The 16,156-nt window shown below is 38.9% G+C and overlaps 1 protein-coding gene and 2 pseudogenes across 2 annotated transcripts; 1 reads left to right on the top strand and 2 right to left on the bottom strand.

The window, feature by feature from the left end:
- The first annotated feature begins 979 nt into the window (after positions 1-979).
- Positions 980-1,387, top strand: LOC149376140 (secreted RxLR effector protein 161 pseudogene; annotated as a pseudogene).
- Positions 1,388-8,454: 7,067 nt separating this feature from the next.
- Positions 8,455-15,813, bottom strand: LOC149376138 (uncharacterized). Its single transcript, XM_089606657.1, has 6 exons — positions 15,342-15,813; positions 14,487-15,203; positions 14,119-14,318; positions 13,742-14,073; positions 13,457-13,651; positions 8,455-8,749 (listed from the first exon to the last, which is right to left on the bottom strand). Exons 1-6 carry the CDS (start codon positions 15,811-15,813, stop codon positions 8,455-8,457), a joined length of 2,211 nt encoding a protein of 736 aa, XP_089462783.1.
- LOC149376139 (uncharacterized) lies at positions 9,100-12,020 on the bottom strand (annotated as a pseudogene). The gene is made up of 6 exons (XR_016295424.1): positions 11,722-12,020; positions 10,836-11,630; positions 10,509-10,762; positions 10,370-10,445; positions 9,644-10,289; positions 9,100-9,580 (listed from the first exon to the last, which is right to left on the bottom strand). The product of XR_016295424.1 is annotated as an uncharacterized LOC149376139 (transcript).
- Positions 15,814-16,156: the final 343 nt, after the last annotated feature.

Raw genomic sequence — 16,156 nt, 5'->3', positions numbered from 1 at the left:
TCAGCAGACTCCGGTCACCGAACTACGGAGATCGTCTAGAGTCAGGAAACCGGTGCATAAATTTTCTTCGTCTCTCAACTACATCCTCCTGACTGACAGAGGAGAGCCGGAATGCTATGAAAAGGCTATGGAGGTTGATGCCTCGACCAAGTGGGAGCTCACTATGAAAGACGAGATGGATTCATTGATCACGAATCATACTTGGAAGCTGGCGGGGTTACCACCTGGGAAGAAAGCACTGCACAACAAGTGAGTGTACCAGATAAAGGAGGAGAGCAAAGGAAGCCAACGGTTCAAGGCGAGGCTGGTTGTGAAAGGTTTCCACCAGAAGGAGGAAATCGATTTTACATAAATCTTCTCTCTGATCGTCAAGCTCGTAATGATCAGAACCGCGCTAGGGTTTGTTGCCAAGGAGAATCTACATCTGCAACAGATCGATGTAAAGACGACATTTCTTCATGATGATCTCGATGAAGACATCTAAATGAGGCAGCCCGAAGGCTTCGAGGTGAAGGAAAAAGAGGAGCTCGTGTGCAAGCTCCATAAGAGTCTATACGGGTTGAAACAGGCCCTAAGATAGTGGTATAAGAAGTTCGATAACTTCATGAAACGAGCTAAGTTCGGCAGATGCGAGGCCGACCATTGCTGCTACTTCAAGAGACTTGAAGGCTCCTACGTGATTCTTCTGTTGTACGTCGATGACATGTTGATTGTAGGTGCCGACCTACACAAGATCGACGAGCCGAAGAAGAAACTGTCCAAAGAGTTCGCGATGAAGGATCTAGGAGCCGCGAAGCAGATTCTCGGGATGAGGATCAAGAGGACCAGAGAGAGCATCGAGCTCTCACATGAGGAGTACGTGAAGAAGGTTCTCGAATGCTTCAACATGGAAGACACGAGGTCGGTCAGCACGCTGCTGGTCAGCTACTTTAAATTGTCCAAGGAGCAATCGTCAGTCACGGGGGACGAGCTGGCGTAAATGGCCAATATCCCCAATGCTTCAGCCATCGGAAGTTTGATGTACGAAATGCTATGTACGAGGCCAAAAATTGCTCATGCAGTGGGAGTTGTGAGTAGGTTTACGAGTAACCCAGGGAGAGAGCACTTGGAGGCTGTGAAGTGGATCCTCTGATATCTGAGAGGCAGATCGAATTCGGCTTTAGTATTCAGGAAGTCCGAGCTGGAACTCCAAGGTTATGTCGGTGCTGACAATGGGGGCGACGTCGACAGCAGGAAGAGCACATCCAGATACGTCTACATTTTCAGATGGACGGCTATCTGCTGGGAGTCGAGGTTGCAGAAGATTGTTGCCTTGTCGAGCTTCGAGGCGGTGTACGTGGCCATCACCGAGTGTGTGAGCTGGATCAAGACCATGACGGGAGTGTGATGTACAGTGACATCCAGAATGTCATTCAGTTGGTGAAGGACTCGGTGTATCATGCTAGGATGAAGCATATACAATTGAGATACCACTTCATCAGATTGGTGTTAGAAGATGGAGTGTTAATGCTTGAGAAGATCGCGGGAAGTCAGAATCCAGCTAACATGTTGACGAAGTCAATGCCATACGACAAACATATGTTTGACCTCAGTTGGACTCCTTGCTTGATGAGTTGAGTCGCCGCTGCAGAATGGAGATATGTGATGATTAGTCTCCAAGCGGAAGATTGTTAGAGAGATGGAGCCTAATTTATAAGAGTAAAAAAAAAGTCCCACATCGGATAGGGATAATCACTTTTGTAAGCTCTTTAGTACATAAAAGGGGTTCCATAGGGTGTATTCTCATCATCCCAAAATAAGAAACACTTGTATAGTGTAAACACCTCTCTATTGGGTTTATAGTGATTGTGTCGCGGCAAAGTGGATGTAACTTTCGCATTGAAAGTGAACCATTATAAATTCTTGTGTCGTTTCTTTGCTATTTATTTAATTTGTTTCTGTCTGGGAGTAGGGTTTCGATGAAGAAATCTCAACACATTGGTTCTATCTCATTAGGAGAAACAGCTTGGAAGACTTGGTGTATTGATCCATTCCGAATAACGAGAGGAACGTGGTGAACACGAAGACTGTCAACCGGCGTGGCAATTTAAATAGCAGGATATCATGTAAGTCTTCTGATCTTGATATTTACGTCTTGTGGTTGTTTTGTTAGCCATACCTTCCTCTATGATTAGTTAGATTTTCTAGGGAGCTAAATCGAGCTATCCTTGTTTTATATTAAAGTTGTTTTGAACTTACCTTTTCCGCATTAAATATAAAAAAAAAAAATCTACCAGATTCCGTTGTGAGCTTCATGGGCTCACATTAAAAGTTTTTAAATAATCTGTGAAGAATTGAAAGAAACTACCAACAGTTACAACGTTAACACTCATGTTATTGCACGGTTAATCTAAGGTTTCACACGTTCAAACTGCTGGAACGTTCGCGGTTCCAAGAAAATTGTGGTCACCTTTTTAATAATAATATTTTTTTATTTCTTTTATAAATAAAATAAAATAAAATCTAGGAAAAATAAAAATGGTCCTAAGGTAGGCCCAACCTTAGCTCAGTCCTGACAGGGGCGATGGTGCAGGCGTGCGTGTGATTGTGGAGATGGACTTATGTGCATCTTAATTCCTCTACCAAATTAGGTCATTTTTGAAAGTCGGAATGCTTTTCCAAAATAATTTTATATACTCTCCAAAGTGAGTTTCCTCACCTATGTCCACTACTACAAATGTTGGATTACACAACGGATATTCCACAACGGAACACAGTACCATTGTGGAATCTATAATGCTTCCACAACGGTACAGTTGTACCGTTGTGAAATGTCCGGGATTCCACAACGGGTCACTGTACCGTTGTGGAATGTCCGGGATTCCACAACGGTACAACTGTACCGTTGTGGAATCTTTATGCTTCCACAACGGTACTGTGGTACCGTTGTGGAATCCCGGACATTCCACAACGGTACAATGACCCGTTGTTGGATCTCGCCGCGGCCAAGGCATCAACTCGCCGCGGCCAAACTCTTCCACAACGGTACAATGTACCGTTGTGGGAGATCTGTAAAACCAAACATTTCGCCGCGGCGAGCTTATGCCTTGGCCGCGGCGAAATGTTTCCACAACGGTACAATAACCCGTTGTGGAAACATTTCGCCGCGGTCACGTATATATTTGGCCGCGGCGAAATGTCGCAGACTGGAACTTAAAAATTTTCCTCTCGATTTTTTTTTCAAAAATTTCAGAAATTTCATTCTCTTCTTCTTCTCTTTCTCTCTCCCCGACCAAAACCCACTATCTCTCTCTCTCTATCTCTCTCTCTCTCTCTCTCCAACCCACGCCCACTCGCCGCCCCTCTTTCTTCCTCCGCCGCCGTCGCCGCCATCTCTCTCTCTCTCTTCTCTCTTCTTCTTATCCGCCCTTCTCTCTTCTTCCTCCAACCTTCTCTTCTTCTCACCTTTTTTTCTTCCCCGCCCTTCTTCTTCCCCGCAACCCTCTCCTTCTTCTCCGCCCTTCTTCTTCTTCCCCGCCCTCCTTTTTCTTCTCCGCCCATTTCTTCTTCCCCGTCCTCATTTTCTTCTCCGCCCCCTTTTTCTTCTCCGCCCTCCTTCTTCTTCTCCGCCTCTCCTTCTTCCAAACCCACCAAACCCACTCTTCACAAACCCACCAAACATTCCGACCCACCCCCACACAAACCCACAAACCATGCCTCCGACCACAACCCACATCTCCGACAACTTCATTGACTCACCACGCCCCATGCTCGTCGTCTTCACTCCGGGTAAGTATTTTTTATTTAATTTATATTTTTATGTTGAAATTAGGTTAGAATTGTTTATTTGTGTCTAAATTATATAGATATTGAATAATTGAATTTTGGTTTGAGTTTATGTTGGATTTGAGTTAGAATATTTGATTACCTTGAGTTTGAGTTGGAATTGAGTTAGAATATTAGATTGAATTTCGGTTTTAGTTTGTGTAGGAATTGTTTTGAATTGAAATTGAATTTCGGTTTAAGTTTATGTCGGAATTAGTTTGAATTGAAATTGAATTTCGGTTTTAGTTTGTATTGGAATTGGTTTGAATTGAGATTATGTTTAATTTTGTTTTTTCATAGATTATATCTACTACAACCAAGGAAGTGGATAAAAAGATAAATTAATTACATGTTATTTGAAGTATTTCATCTACACGAATATTTGTTTTCTAATGTTTTTTATTGTTGAAGTAGACAATAACAAAAACCTTGCCTCCGAACACAACCCACATCTCCGACAACTTCATTGACTCACCACGCCCCATGCTCGTCGTCTTCACTCCGGGTAAGTATTTTTTTTATTTAATTTGTATTTTTATGTTGAAATTAGGTTAGAATTGTTTATTTGTGTCTAAATTATGTAGATATTGAATATTGAATTTGATATTTATGTAGAAAATGAGTGTGGAATTGAATTTTGGTTTGAGTTTATGTTGGATTTGAGTTAGAATATTTGATTACCTTGAGTTTGAGTTGGAATTGAGTTAGAATATTATATTGAATTTCGGTTTTAGTTTGTGTTGGAATTGTTTTGAATTGAAATTGAATTTCGGTTTAAGTTTATGTCGGAATTAGTTTGAATTGAAATTGAATTTCGTTTTGAGTTTGTGTTGGAATTGGTTTGAATTGAGATTATATTTAATTTTTTTTTTCATAGATTATGTCTACTACAACCAAGGAAGTTGATAAAAAGGTAAATTAATTACATGTTATTTGAAGTATTGAATTTACACGAATATTTGTTTTCTAATGTTTTTTGTTGTTGTGCGTATAATGATTTTTTTTCGGATTTCAAGCTTGACAACCAAGGAGCCCGAAGTAACAGTCAATCAAAGTTTACGTACAATTGAAGAAGTCATATACACCGGATAACTTAGAAAAAGTTCGAGAAGAGTGGGTATTTTATGTACAAACTTTTATAGAATGTGAATATTAGTTTGATTTTGGATGATATAGATATTTGTTTTGGATGTTTTTTTTTTAAGTTCGAGAAGAGTGGGTATTTTATGTACAAACTTTTATAGAATGTGAATATTAGTTTGATTTTGGATGATATAGATATTTGTTTTGGATGTTTTTTTTATATATATTTGGTTTTGGATGTTATGAATATTTTGTTTTGGATATATAATTTCATTTCAGGTTTTTTAATTAGAAAACTACAAAATAAGCTCTCAGGTACAATTTCGCCGCGGCTACGTGTATATTTCGCCGCGGCGAAACTTTACACAACGGTACAATTGTACCGTTGTGGAAAGATTCGCCGCGGCGAACTATACATGTTGCCGCGGCGAGATGTTTAAATCTGTTAAATTTTTCCACAACGGTACAATACCGTTGTGGAATCTTATGGATTCCACAACGGTACAGTACCGTTGTGGAATCCCTAAGATTCCACAACGGTACGAGTACCGTTGTGGAATCATTACACAGCGGAGGATTCCACAACGGTACAGAACCGTTGTGGAATCATTCCACAACGGTATTGTACCGTTGTGGAATCCACTGTTTGTAGTAGTGGTCAGAGTTTTGCGTATTCATACATAACCACGTCACAACTACCTATTCTCTAACTAGCTCATACAAAGTTGGCTCACTTGTACTAATAAGATCACTATTACAAAATATAACATCAGGTGCGACTGTTTTCGCACTTGAAAGTGCAAAAGTCGCACCTGATTAGTAGCTATAGCTGTAGCTTTGAGATTGTCACACTTCACATGTTATTGTGGCAGTGTTACTTCCAACTCTCTCAGTCAATATTTTGATCTACAAAAGCTCAACTGCAATATAAGCCAATGCCGTATTAAGCTTCAATATTCGATCTGGCAACAAGTCCTTGCCGCAGTTAGAAACAAAATAAACACCAGTAGATCTTTTATCATCAGGAAAAGTCAATCAATATCTGCAGATTTGATAAGATCGAATGACCTTTTTTTTTTCTCATAAATGCCCCTCCTAAAAAAATTCGTCATTTATGTCCCTACTAATTAAAATAAAATTATTTCTGCCACGCGACATCATCATAAAACATTATAATTATCGTACAATATAGTAATAAAAAGGCCTAAAACAAGAATACGTGATAATTGTCTCTATCTTTGTTATTGATAATATTCATGTCAAGTTTTTTCTAAAAATAAAAAATAAAATTAATAATACATTGATATCCATCTTACAATTCTTTGCAACTTTCACTTATGGAATGAATTTTATTACTTATAATAATTAAGCCAATTTATATGTACAAAAAGTCGTATATGAGGAGTATACAAAATTATTTTAAAATGTCCTCGACATTAGTATGAAATTACGTAAACGTAATCATCGTTATTTCTGGAGCCAAAAATGGGTGTGTCAACCATGGAAATATTTGTGGAAAAACGTACGTATGGCACATATGCGCGTTCTCTACAGACGTTATGGTCCTTTTTTTTTCTTTTTCTTTTTTTGCTTGAAAACGTTTTTGTTCCTTGCAATTCTATGTTTACTTCCTTAACTACCAAGTTTAGAGTCCTACATTATTCACCCGACAATGTTCAGTTGTACTATTTAGAATGTTTTCTTTTGACCTAAAAATATCGACAGCCAGCTTTGTCATATTTTTTGGTTTTAAATTTTAATAAAAAAAATCCGAGTCAGAAAAGTCCATCATAGCTAATTTCAATCTTCTATTATAAATCATCACGTCGGTGGTAAACATTTATAGAAACAGAGGTTATAAACACAATATATAATGAGAAAGCTATATATGATTAGACACTAACAAAAATAAGACTATTTGACTGTCTTAAAAAAACAGTCAGAAACTTCCACGAGATTACACACACACTGTAGAGAACCATAATGCATATCGTTTGAATTGTTCTCTGACTTGATTCGCTGAATACATTTTTTTTAAAGAAACTAAAACAAATAGAAAACATAGATTTCATGTGTTTTCTCTTGTATATGAATAGAGTTGTTAAATATGAGGATGACTGCTGTGAGATGGTTTTGTTGAATGTAATGCAATGGATATTGAAAAGTAAAACGAAGACTTTCGTTATCATTTTGGAAATTAACGCTGACTGGTTCCGAGGAGAGCTATTGTAAGTTTGTAACTGCCTATGGAAATCAAAAACTAGATTTGCTAAAATGATCATTACATTAGCTAAATCAGTTGTGCAGATGTATCATTTTTTTCCTTCAAAAGTGTATCAGAGAAAATAAGTAAAGTAAAATAAAAATATATCTTGATCACAATTGTAATTTTGGGTTAAAAAACGGGATCAGACTAAAATACAGGTAATGTATGGTATAATTTGAACTTGTTTCTTGAGCTCAGAAATAAAACAAATAAAATATTATTTTTTTCGCACAAACAAATATTAACTTTTAGCATGCCATGTGTTACTCATATAATTTGCACGGTCCAAGCAAGAGCTCGGATGCACCGAAAATGTTAGGAATCTAGCACCGAGCCTGAGTCAAATAATGAACGATCCGTTCATAAAGCAATAATGAACCTTACCGAGCAGAACTTCATAGAGAAGAGAAGCTGATAGGTCAAAGACTAGTTAAACTAAATGTAAACACATGTAAAAATTCAAATTTAAATAAAACACTCACCTCAAAGGTTATGGCGAGCAGAAGAGCAAATTAATAACCGTCAACTACGAATGCTCAAGAGCGGTTATTCAGTAACTGTCAAGGACTTGAAATTGATCACCCCATGAACTCGACCCAAAAGACTATAAATAGAAAGGAGCAGAGTTGAAGCGAGGGAGATCCACATTTGGATACACACAAGCACATTCCAGAAATTTCACATGTTGTTTAGTACCCTCAATTACTTTTCCTCTTTTATTAAATTCGTCTGTATTTGCAGATAATATTGTCAAGATGCTCGGAATTCTAGAGACTGCCTACTCTGAACTAAGTGCTATCCGTAAGATAATTGTTGTATTAATTTTGTCTGTCAATTGTATACATTGTTAGTTGTTTAATCACGTGTATTTGCACATCGATTTATTGAACTTTTTGGGTTTTGGATCATAGTCTTTATTCATCTTCTTAAAAAGTCAGTCACGATCAGAAGGTGAACGCCTGAAACTACTCCACAAACCAAGATACACAAATAAGATCAATATTTATAATAGTGTCTATTACTAGCCACAAACCAACTAAATAATCAAAGGTCATAATTTCGGTCAAAATCAACGGAATTATCTTATAATTGCATTTTTATATTTTAATAAAATTTTGATATAAATTATTTCTTGTGATGTATTTGACCGGACAAGCAGAATTTCTATGAAATAATGTCATTTTTTTTTTGTTTGGGTATTATATGTATTGCATATCTAGGCGAATAAAATTTTTGGGGCCTTTTAATAATAATAAAAAATTAAATATAAAACAAAAAATTATAATCAAGTTTTTCATTCATCAAAACATAACACGCCTAGCACTTTTAGATGCAAAAGTACTAATCAAATTCGTATAATCAAATTTCTCGACCATATCTTTTTCAATAGACAAAGTAGCTAAAGCGCTCAATCTTTTTTGCGACATAGTTGAACGAAGATAAGACTTGATCAATTTTAACGTTGAGAAGCTTCTTTCTGCATGGGCAACCGTGACTGGTAAAGTTAACATAATTCTGTAAGCGATCCACGCATTTGGATAAATGCAATCCAAGTCCTTTATGTAATTCAAAACATCGATTGCTTTGTTTATATCAAGGATTGAAATGCCGATTGCCGATTTCGTGTCGATGGTCTCCAAAAACGGGAATTGCGGTGGCCGATGGGAATTGCGACGGAAAAAATGCGGAAATTTGCTGAAGAAAATGCCGACGGAAATTTCGATGCCGATGGAAATTTCGATAAAACACGGAAATGCCGACGGAAAAAATGTTGCATAATCCCGAATATAAGAAATAAAATTCATAGTAGGCACACGTAAGAAAAGTAATTTCTAACACACATATAATAAGTTTAAATTCGAAATTCAAGTCTTCAACACACGTAATAAGTTCACACATGACAAAAAAAACATAAACAAAATGTCCAACAACAAAGTAAAACCGACTCAATAGTATGTTGAGTGGCGGTGGGGTTGGTAGAAACCCCCCGTTCGTGCTTGGAGATCACAATAGTCGGCCCATGTCATGTGATCCTCATAGTTGGTTCGATAGTTTACGAAATGAGCGTTGTAGTTAAACTGGTTATCTCCAACAACACTGCAAAGGACGAGATACTCCGGTAATGCCCCATGAAGCGTCTCGACCGTATATCCAAGAATTTGAGGCGAACCATCATCTACGTTGTCCATGGGGGTGGGGACGGGAACAGGTACAGGCACAGGCACTGGATAAGGACATGGGTAAGGATACGCATACGAACCGTCACCATATGATTGAGTCGACATTTGGTCAAACGACATTGAGCCAAATTGAGTCGCTATGGAATCGACATCATACTCAGTAGAGGTCATGGACATGGTGGAACCCATTCCCCTTTGTCTACCACCACTGTATTGATCAGTCTCAAAATCAAAGAATTGGTCGGACCTGGTAGACATATTTAATTGCATGAAGATCAATCGAATACATAAAACATATTAATGAACATACCTTCCAGCTGGATCGCGCGCTCCGTGGTCCTCATCTTGTGTAGCTTGGTATCCTGATTCCATAGTCCAGGGATCATAAGGAAGACCACCACCACCGTCACCACCATGGCCACCACCACCACTGCCACTAGCAACATCAATACCACCACCACCACCACCACTAGTACCACCAGTATCACCACCATCACCACCATCAATGTCATCGTCAGATGAAGTTACACCCACATCTTCACTCAATACTCGTTCGACATTGATGCCTTCTGATCGAGCTTGTGCAGCAACTTGTGGCTCGGGCCGTTGCGATTCATCATCAAGGTGCGCAGGTCGAATCCAGTCAAGAAGAATATCATCGTCCACATCGTCTCCCATGGCTTGCATGGAACTTTCTATGATGTCTAACGGATCTCGCCTCTCATTATTTTCATACCTGTCTTTTCAGTCTCGGAGTTGTAACTTCATATTGTAGGTACAAAAGACGAGTTGTTCCAACCTTTTATAAGCCAGACGGTTTCGCTGTTTGGTGTAGACTAGAGCAAAAGTGCTCCAATTTCGTTCGCATGCCGATGACGATGATGTTTGTGAAAGGATTCGCATGGCCAACCTCCTTAACGTCGGTGTCTCGATCCCGAACATGCTCCACCATTCGGCTACAAAATGAGTCTTAGAATCAAACTCTGAGAGATAATTAGTTCGTAAAGCATAAACTATATGAGTTGGATAAACATACCAGCGGCCATCTTCTCTCGGTTAGCCACCGCACTTTTCTTTCCGAATAATCCTTTCGCCTCACGAAATTGGATAATCTAAAAAATAAGGTCTCAATACAAACAACCTCAAACAAAACATGTACAATTTGAAACACGTACCTCATTGCCAAGGCTAGAGCAATCATCATGTGGGTGCAATGTTTCAAAAACGGTAGTCACTGCAGTGACATGCTCTGGCTTCATCAGGATGCTCGAATTATATTGACACCTCGGGTTTAGGTAGTAGGCTGCCTCGTGTAACGGGTGACGAAGTTGTCTCTCCCACCGCTCGACTGCGATATCCACAACCCATTGTTTGTTTGGAATTTTTTCCAACTTTGCTTTCATCAAGTTGAATACGTGGTAAAGCGCACCTAAAAAAATTCAAAACATGTTAAGCTCATACCATAATATGTTACTGAATGTGTAGCAAGTTCAAACACGTACCTAGGGTCGGGACGACTTCTATATCCACAAAGCGTAGAGCGGTATACATCGGCTCGAACACCTTACAAACTCCGTCAAGGTGTAACCAAAACGTTTGATCGAGTACTTTTGATTCAACAAATCTTCCGATCGAAGTATTACGGAACGTGGTCGTCTCCCACCAATCAGAGGTGAACATTTTTCTCAACCCTCCCTTATTGCTTTTTAAACTTGTAAGGGCTAAATAGTTGGTGGCAAACCTCGTCGGACCTGGGCGAACAATCTCACCTTCTCCTTGCTCTCTCATCTTCGATAACACAATCCCGTGATTGTAGATGAATTTAGTAATTTCCCTTGTATCCTTCACGATCCGTGAGATAGTTTCTCTCTTACCAACGTCTTCCAACATCAAATCCATGCAATGAGCTGCACACGGTGTCCAATACAAATTAAATTTGTCCATCAATTTCTTACCGGCTTTTTTGTATGCCGATCCGTTATCTGTCACAACTTGGATGACGTTGTGTTGCCCGATCTCTTTGACCACGTCCGACAATATCTTGAAAATGTATTGCCAATTCTTTATCTTGTCCGACGCGTCTATAGACTTCAAGAAAACAGTCTTTCCAGCGGAGTAGACCATGACATTGATAATACTCAATCTAGTTGGTCCGGTCCAACCGTCAGACATGATGGTGCACCCATACTCTTGCCATATTGGTCTTTGACTATCAACGTAAGCTTGTGCTTCCGCCACCTCTTCTTGAAGATACGTGTTGTGAATCTCGTACGGGGAAGGTAAAGGGACACCACGACCTGTAAAGAAACATAATTTTAGTAATCCAATATTAGAAACCTATTAATCGATTCATCAGTTTTCACCTAATAATTTTTCAAATTCCCTTACCTATCTCCGACGCTTCGTGCATCATGTTCTGAAAATGGTGGGACTTCACTTTGTTAGCCGGCACACTCTCGTGAATAAAGAAACGACTCACAATTTTACCCAAACGCTTTTTCAGTGACGTCTTTCCCTCCGGATGAAGGGTTGCTTGCCGTGCACTATCGGATCGATAAAGAGATGGTGCAGCCGTTGACGTCCCCCTTCCCAAATCACGATGCGGTTGTGAACCTCCACCTGGACCGGATCTCCAATTTGCCGCAGCAGTTTCTTCACGACTTCTCTTCATTGCCTTGTATAGGTCACGCTCCATCTCAGCATCGAAGTCTCCTTCTTCATCAAGTGGACCAAGAGTCGCACGCATCTCTCTCCGAATTGTCTCCTCCATGGTTTGTTTATTTTTCTTCTTCCTTTCTGCCTCTTGTAGCAACAACGTCATTTCTTCTCTAACTTCTGGCGGACACTTCTCACACCGCTTCACGTTCTTTTTCGGGTCGTTTCCACTCAAATGAAGTTTCATACGAGTCACACCCCCTCCTCGTGTCGTCACTCCACAGTACTTGCATGTAAAATGATTATTGCTTCCCGGCACCTGCATACAATGCTTTCGTACACCTTCATCTGCCATCGTTACTTACCTACAAGCATTGTATAATAATTTTGTCCACCAAATAGTAAACATCAACTAACAATTCCTTGACAATTCATTAACATTTCAAAGTTCAAATCCATCAATACATTTATAGACAAAAACCCATATCACAGCAATAAAAGAAATATGTTAATGAAAATAACTACTTAATAAATTTAGTTAAATACCCATATCATGAAAATATTTTTTTATAACTATTTAAAAAAATTTAGTTAAATACCCGTGTCTGTTTGAAATTTTTTAATGTGATTTAATGATGGGTTGATCAAGAAGGTAACATGATTTGAAAAAAAACCCATTATTACTAATTAATTAAATAACAAAATATATTCATGACAATTCATTAACGTGATTTAATGATGGGTTGATCAAGAAGGTAACATGATTTGAAAAAAATCCATTATTACTAATTAATTACATGATTCCAAATTTCCAATTTCCAAGTTCCAGCCGCACAAAGTTGACCACCACACAAAGTTGACAACAAGTTGGTTGACAACCACACAAACTTTGTTAGAGAAAAGGTATTTAACTCACATTAAATGACAACCACACATTCGGACTTATTTTAAAAAAATTTGGAAAAAAAAAGATGACAGCCGCACTTCACTCATCTTCAACCTTCATTTTGGAAAGTTTCACCAAAACAATTCACAGACCCACAAAAATGGCTATTTCTTCTCAGTCCGAAACAAATTCTCAGACAACTGACCGAAATCACGTCGCCTTGTCGACGACATGACCGAAAAAACGCTGATTTTGTTCATGAGCAGTCGACATTACCTGGGCACGGTGGGAATCGCGCCGTTTTGTCGGTGATCTTCGTCGACTTAGAGCAGAGGATTTTTAGGGTTTCTTCCTGGTTTGAGTCGATGATTTTTCCCCGAAAATGATGGTTTTATACCAGCCCCCAAACGACATAGCTTCGGCAAGACGACGACGACGCGAAAACGACATCCCCAGGATATGTCGACGACAACTTAACACGAAACGACAAATGGGCATATTTTTGCCGGCCACCTCTGAATCTCGCGATTTCGCCGCCCTTTCGACGACTTTCCCCGGCAATTTAATCCTTGGTTTATATCTTCCGGGACACTACGGCTCAACATTTCCAGTTCCTTGAAGAGATCATTCTTGTCTAAATCTGAAATCTCATTATGCTCCATCGATGATGCAAGATTGTCGCAGAAACTCTTTAAAGTGTGTTTATCGACGACCTTTAATTTCTTCAAATCAAATAAAAGCCCGAACTGTTTTTCAAAATCCTGAAACTGTACAAACCTATTGACAAAGATAATTATGACAATAAATTATGAACAAAAATATTTCTTGATACAGTAAGTGTTGAATAATAAGATTAAATAATCTAACCTGCTATGGAATGACGATATAGCTTGATCAACAATGTAGAAAAAATAGTTAATTTTGAAGGACTCTTCCTCGGATTGTGAGAGCGCGTCACTAGCGTTGTCATCAAATTGTCTTTTCCTCTGTACTCTTCGTTTTTCAATGAACACAGGCTCTATATCCATCTCAATTGCTATCGTTGTAGCTTGCAATTTAGCTTGATCATATCCAATTTCCCTGTATTGCTTCAAAAAGCCAAGTAGACTTTCTAATTCTTTGATGGCAACATCCATTTGCATATCTTTAGTTTGGAGAAATTTGCTCACGTTGTTAACAACAAATAACAGATCATGCCAAATAATTCATGCCAACAAGAACTCATAATTCTGGATATTGTATACGGCTAAAGTCTCAGCATCACTTTTTGTCTTAGCATCTTCATTACTATTTGCCAAAAACATTAAAGCTTCTTTTATCTGCGGGGCTTGGTATCTTATTGCTTTAACGCTATCAATGCGACTTTCCCAACGTGTTTCCGACAATGGCTTGACAGTGAGACCTTTCACATGATCATTAAAGACTTTCCATCTCTTCGTAGAAGCTGAGAATAATGTGTATATTCGTTGTATGACACCGAAAAATGACACAGCTTTGGGACAACAATTAGCCATATCACAAAGCATAAGATTTAGAGAATGACAAGCACAAGGTGAATAAAATGCTCTAGGATTCTTTTCAAGCATTCTACTTTGTACACCTTTATTTTTACCTTTCATGTTAGCACCGTTATCATATCCCTGCCCTCTTATGTCATCAAAATTAAGATGAAGAGCCTCCAAAACATGAAGAAGTTCATTAAAGAGTCCAAGTCCTGAAGTGTCATCTACCTTTATGAACTCTATAAAAAACTCTTCAACCACAATTGGATTTTTGGAAATATTCACACACCTTACTACTAGAGACATCTGTTCTTCATTGCTAACATCCGGCGTACAATCAAGTATAACCGAAAAATATTTTGCTTCTTTGATTGTAGAAACAATTGAGAGTTTCACCTCGTTTTCCATCAATTGAATCAATTCATTTTGAATTTTGTGACTCAAATAATGATAATTAATTTCCTTTTTCGAGATACGGCGAACATGTTCTTGCATCGTGGGATCAAACTCTGCAAGCAATTCTATCATCTGTAGAAAAAGCCCATTCCTCTCGTCATATATTTTTTCATTATCCCCGCGAAATGCCAAATTATTTCTCCCAAGCCTTTTTACAACAGCTAGTATCCTTTGTAGAACCTGTTTCCAGTGCTCCTTTTCTTTGTTGATATGTTCTTGTAAACTCGAATCAATGGTTGACACTTGTTTAAGTCTTTTTTCCAAATCCACCCAATTAGCAATAGCGTCAACGTGTAGCTTACTTCTCTCGTGGCTATAAAGTCGTGCAGAAATATTATGCCAATCATTTAAACCTCCATCACCTAAGAGGCCTACATTATGACGATTCATTGCAAATAACTTACAGCAAAAACAAAAAACTTTATCGACTGAAGCTGAATACACCAACCACCTCATGTCTTGTCTCTCTCCATTCGGTAACACTCGCCAATAATGACTTGAAGAGAAACTTCTATCAGACTCATCTTTAGGAAATCTCACATCAATGTTTCTTTTAGGACCTTTTTCAACAAGAAAATCGATAAGACTTTGATTTATTTGCTTCCAATTTGCCGGATCATCCTCGTCCAAACAAATGGAACCTATTTCATTATCGTGTTCTTCATTCGGGGTCACGTTCTCGTTCTCGTTCTCATTCTCATTCTGATTCTCATTCTCGTTCTCATTCACGTTCACGTTCACGTTCTCGTTCTCGTTCTCGTTCTCATTCTCGTTCTCATTCTCGTTCACGTTCTCGTTCTCGTTCTCGTTTTGACTAGTTTGTTCGTTCTCAATGCCGACTTCAGCTCTTGTTTTATCCGTAACCACATCTTTTTTAAAATACCTATCGAGAGAACCAATTTGACTCTTATGTAAAACTTCTTTTTTCTCCTTTTCTTTTCTTTTTTCGGCACCCGACTTGTATCTTCTAATTGAACTCATTAAATTAACTGCTGAAAACACGCAAAGAATGATCAAAATTATTCTCAATTGTAAACTGTAAACTGTTTTTTAAAACTTGTAAACTGTTTTTTAAAACTTGTAAACTGTTTTAGATGGCGTTCGTCTGGGTCGCGCGGGGCGGAGATGCGTTCGTCTGGGTTGCGTGGGGCGGAGATGGCGTTCGTCTGGGCGGGGCGGAGATGGCGTTCATCTGGGTCACGCGGGGCGGAGATGGCGTTCGTCTGGTCGCGCGGGGCGGAGATGGCGCGTTCGGCGTTCGGCGTTCGACTGGGTCGCGCGGCGCGGAGGCAGGTCTGGGTCGCAGTCGCACTCGTTCGTTCGT

This window comes from Urtica dioica, unplaced genomic scaffold, assembly GCF_054948205.1.
Source record: "Urtica dioica subsp. dioica isolate 48M unplaced genomic scaffold, U.dioica_male_clone48M_v1_H2 Urtica_dioica_male_H2_contig_74, whole genome shotgun sequence".
Taxonomy (NCBI): Eukaryota; Viridiplantae; Streptophyta; class Magnoliopsida; order Rosales; family Urticaceae; genus Urtica; species Urtica dioica.
This window is presented reverse-complemented; position numbering and strand designations above follow the sequence as displayed.

What these genes read in the sequence shown, in the direction of transcription:
- LOC149376138 (XM_089606657.1), bottom strand. Translation starts at nt 15,813, where the DNA reads ATGAGTTCAATTAGAAGATACAAGTCGGGTGCCGAAAAAAGAAAAGAA. An exon ending in TAAAGATGAGTCTGATAGAA is followed by an intron (nt 15,204 to 15,341) that starts GTTTCTCTTCAA and finishes GTCATAATGTAG; the next exon opens with GCCTCTTAGGTGATGGAGGT. An exon ending in ATATCGTCATTCCATAGCAG is followed by an intron (nt 13,652 to 13,741) that starts GTTAGATTATTT and finishes CTTTGTCAATAG; the next exon opens with GTTTGTACAGTTTCAGGATT.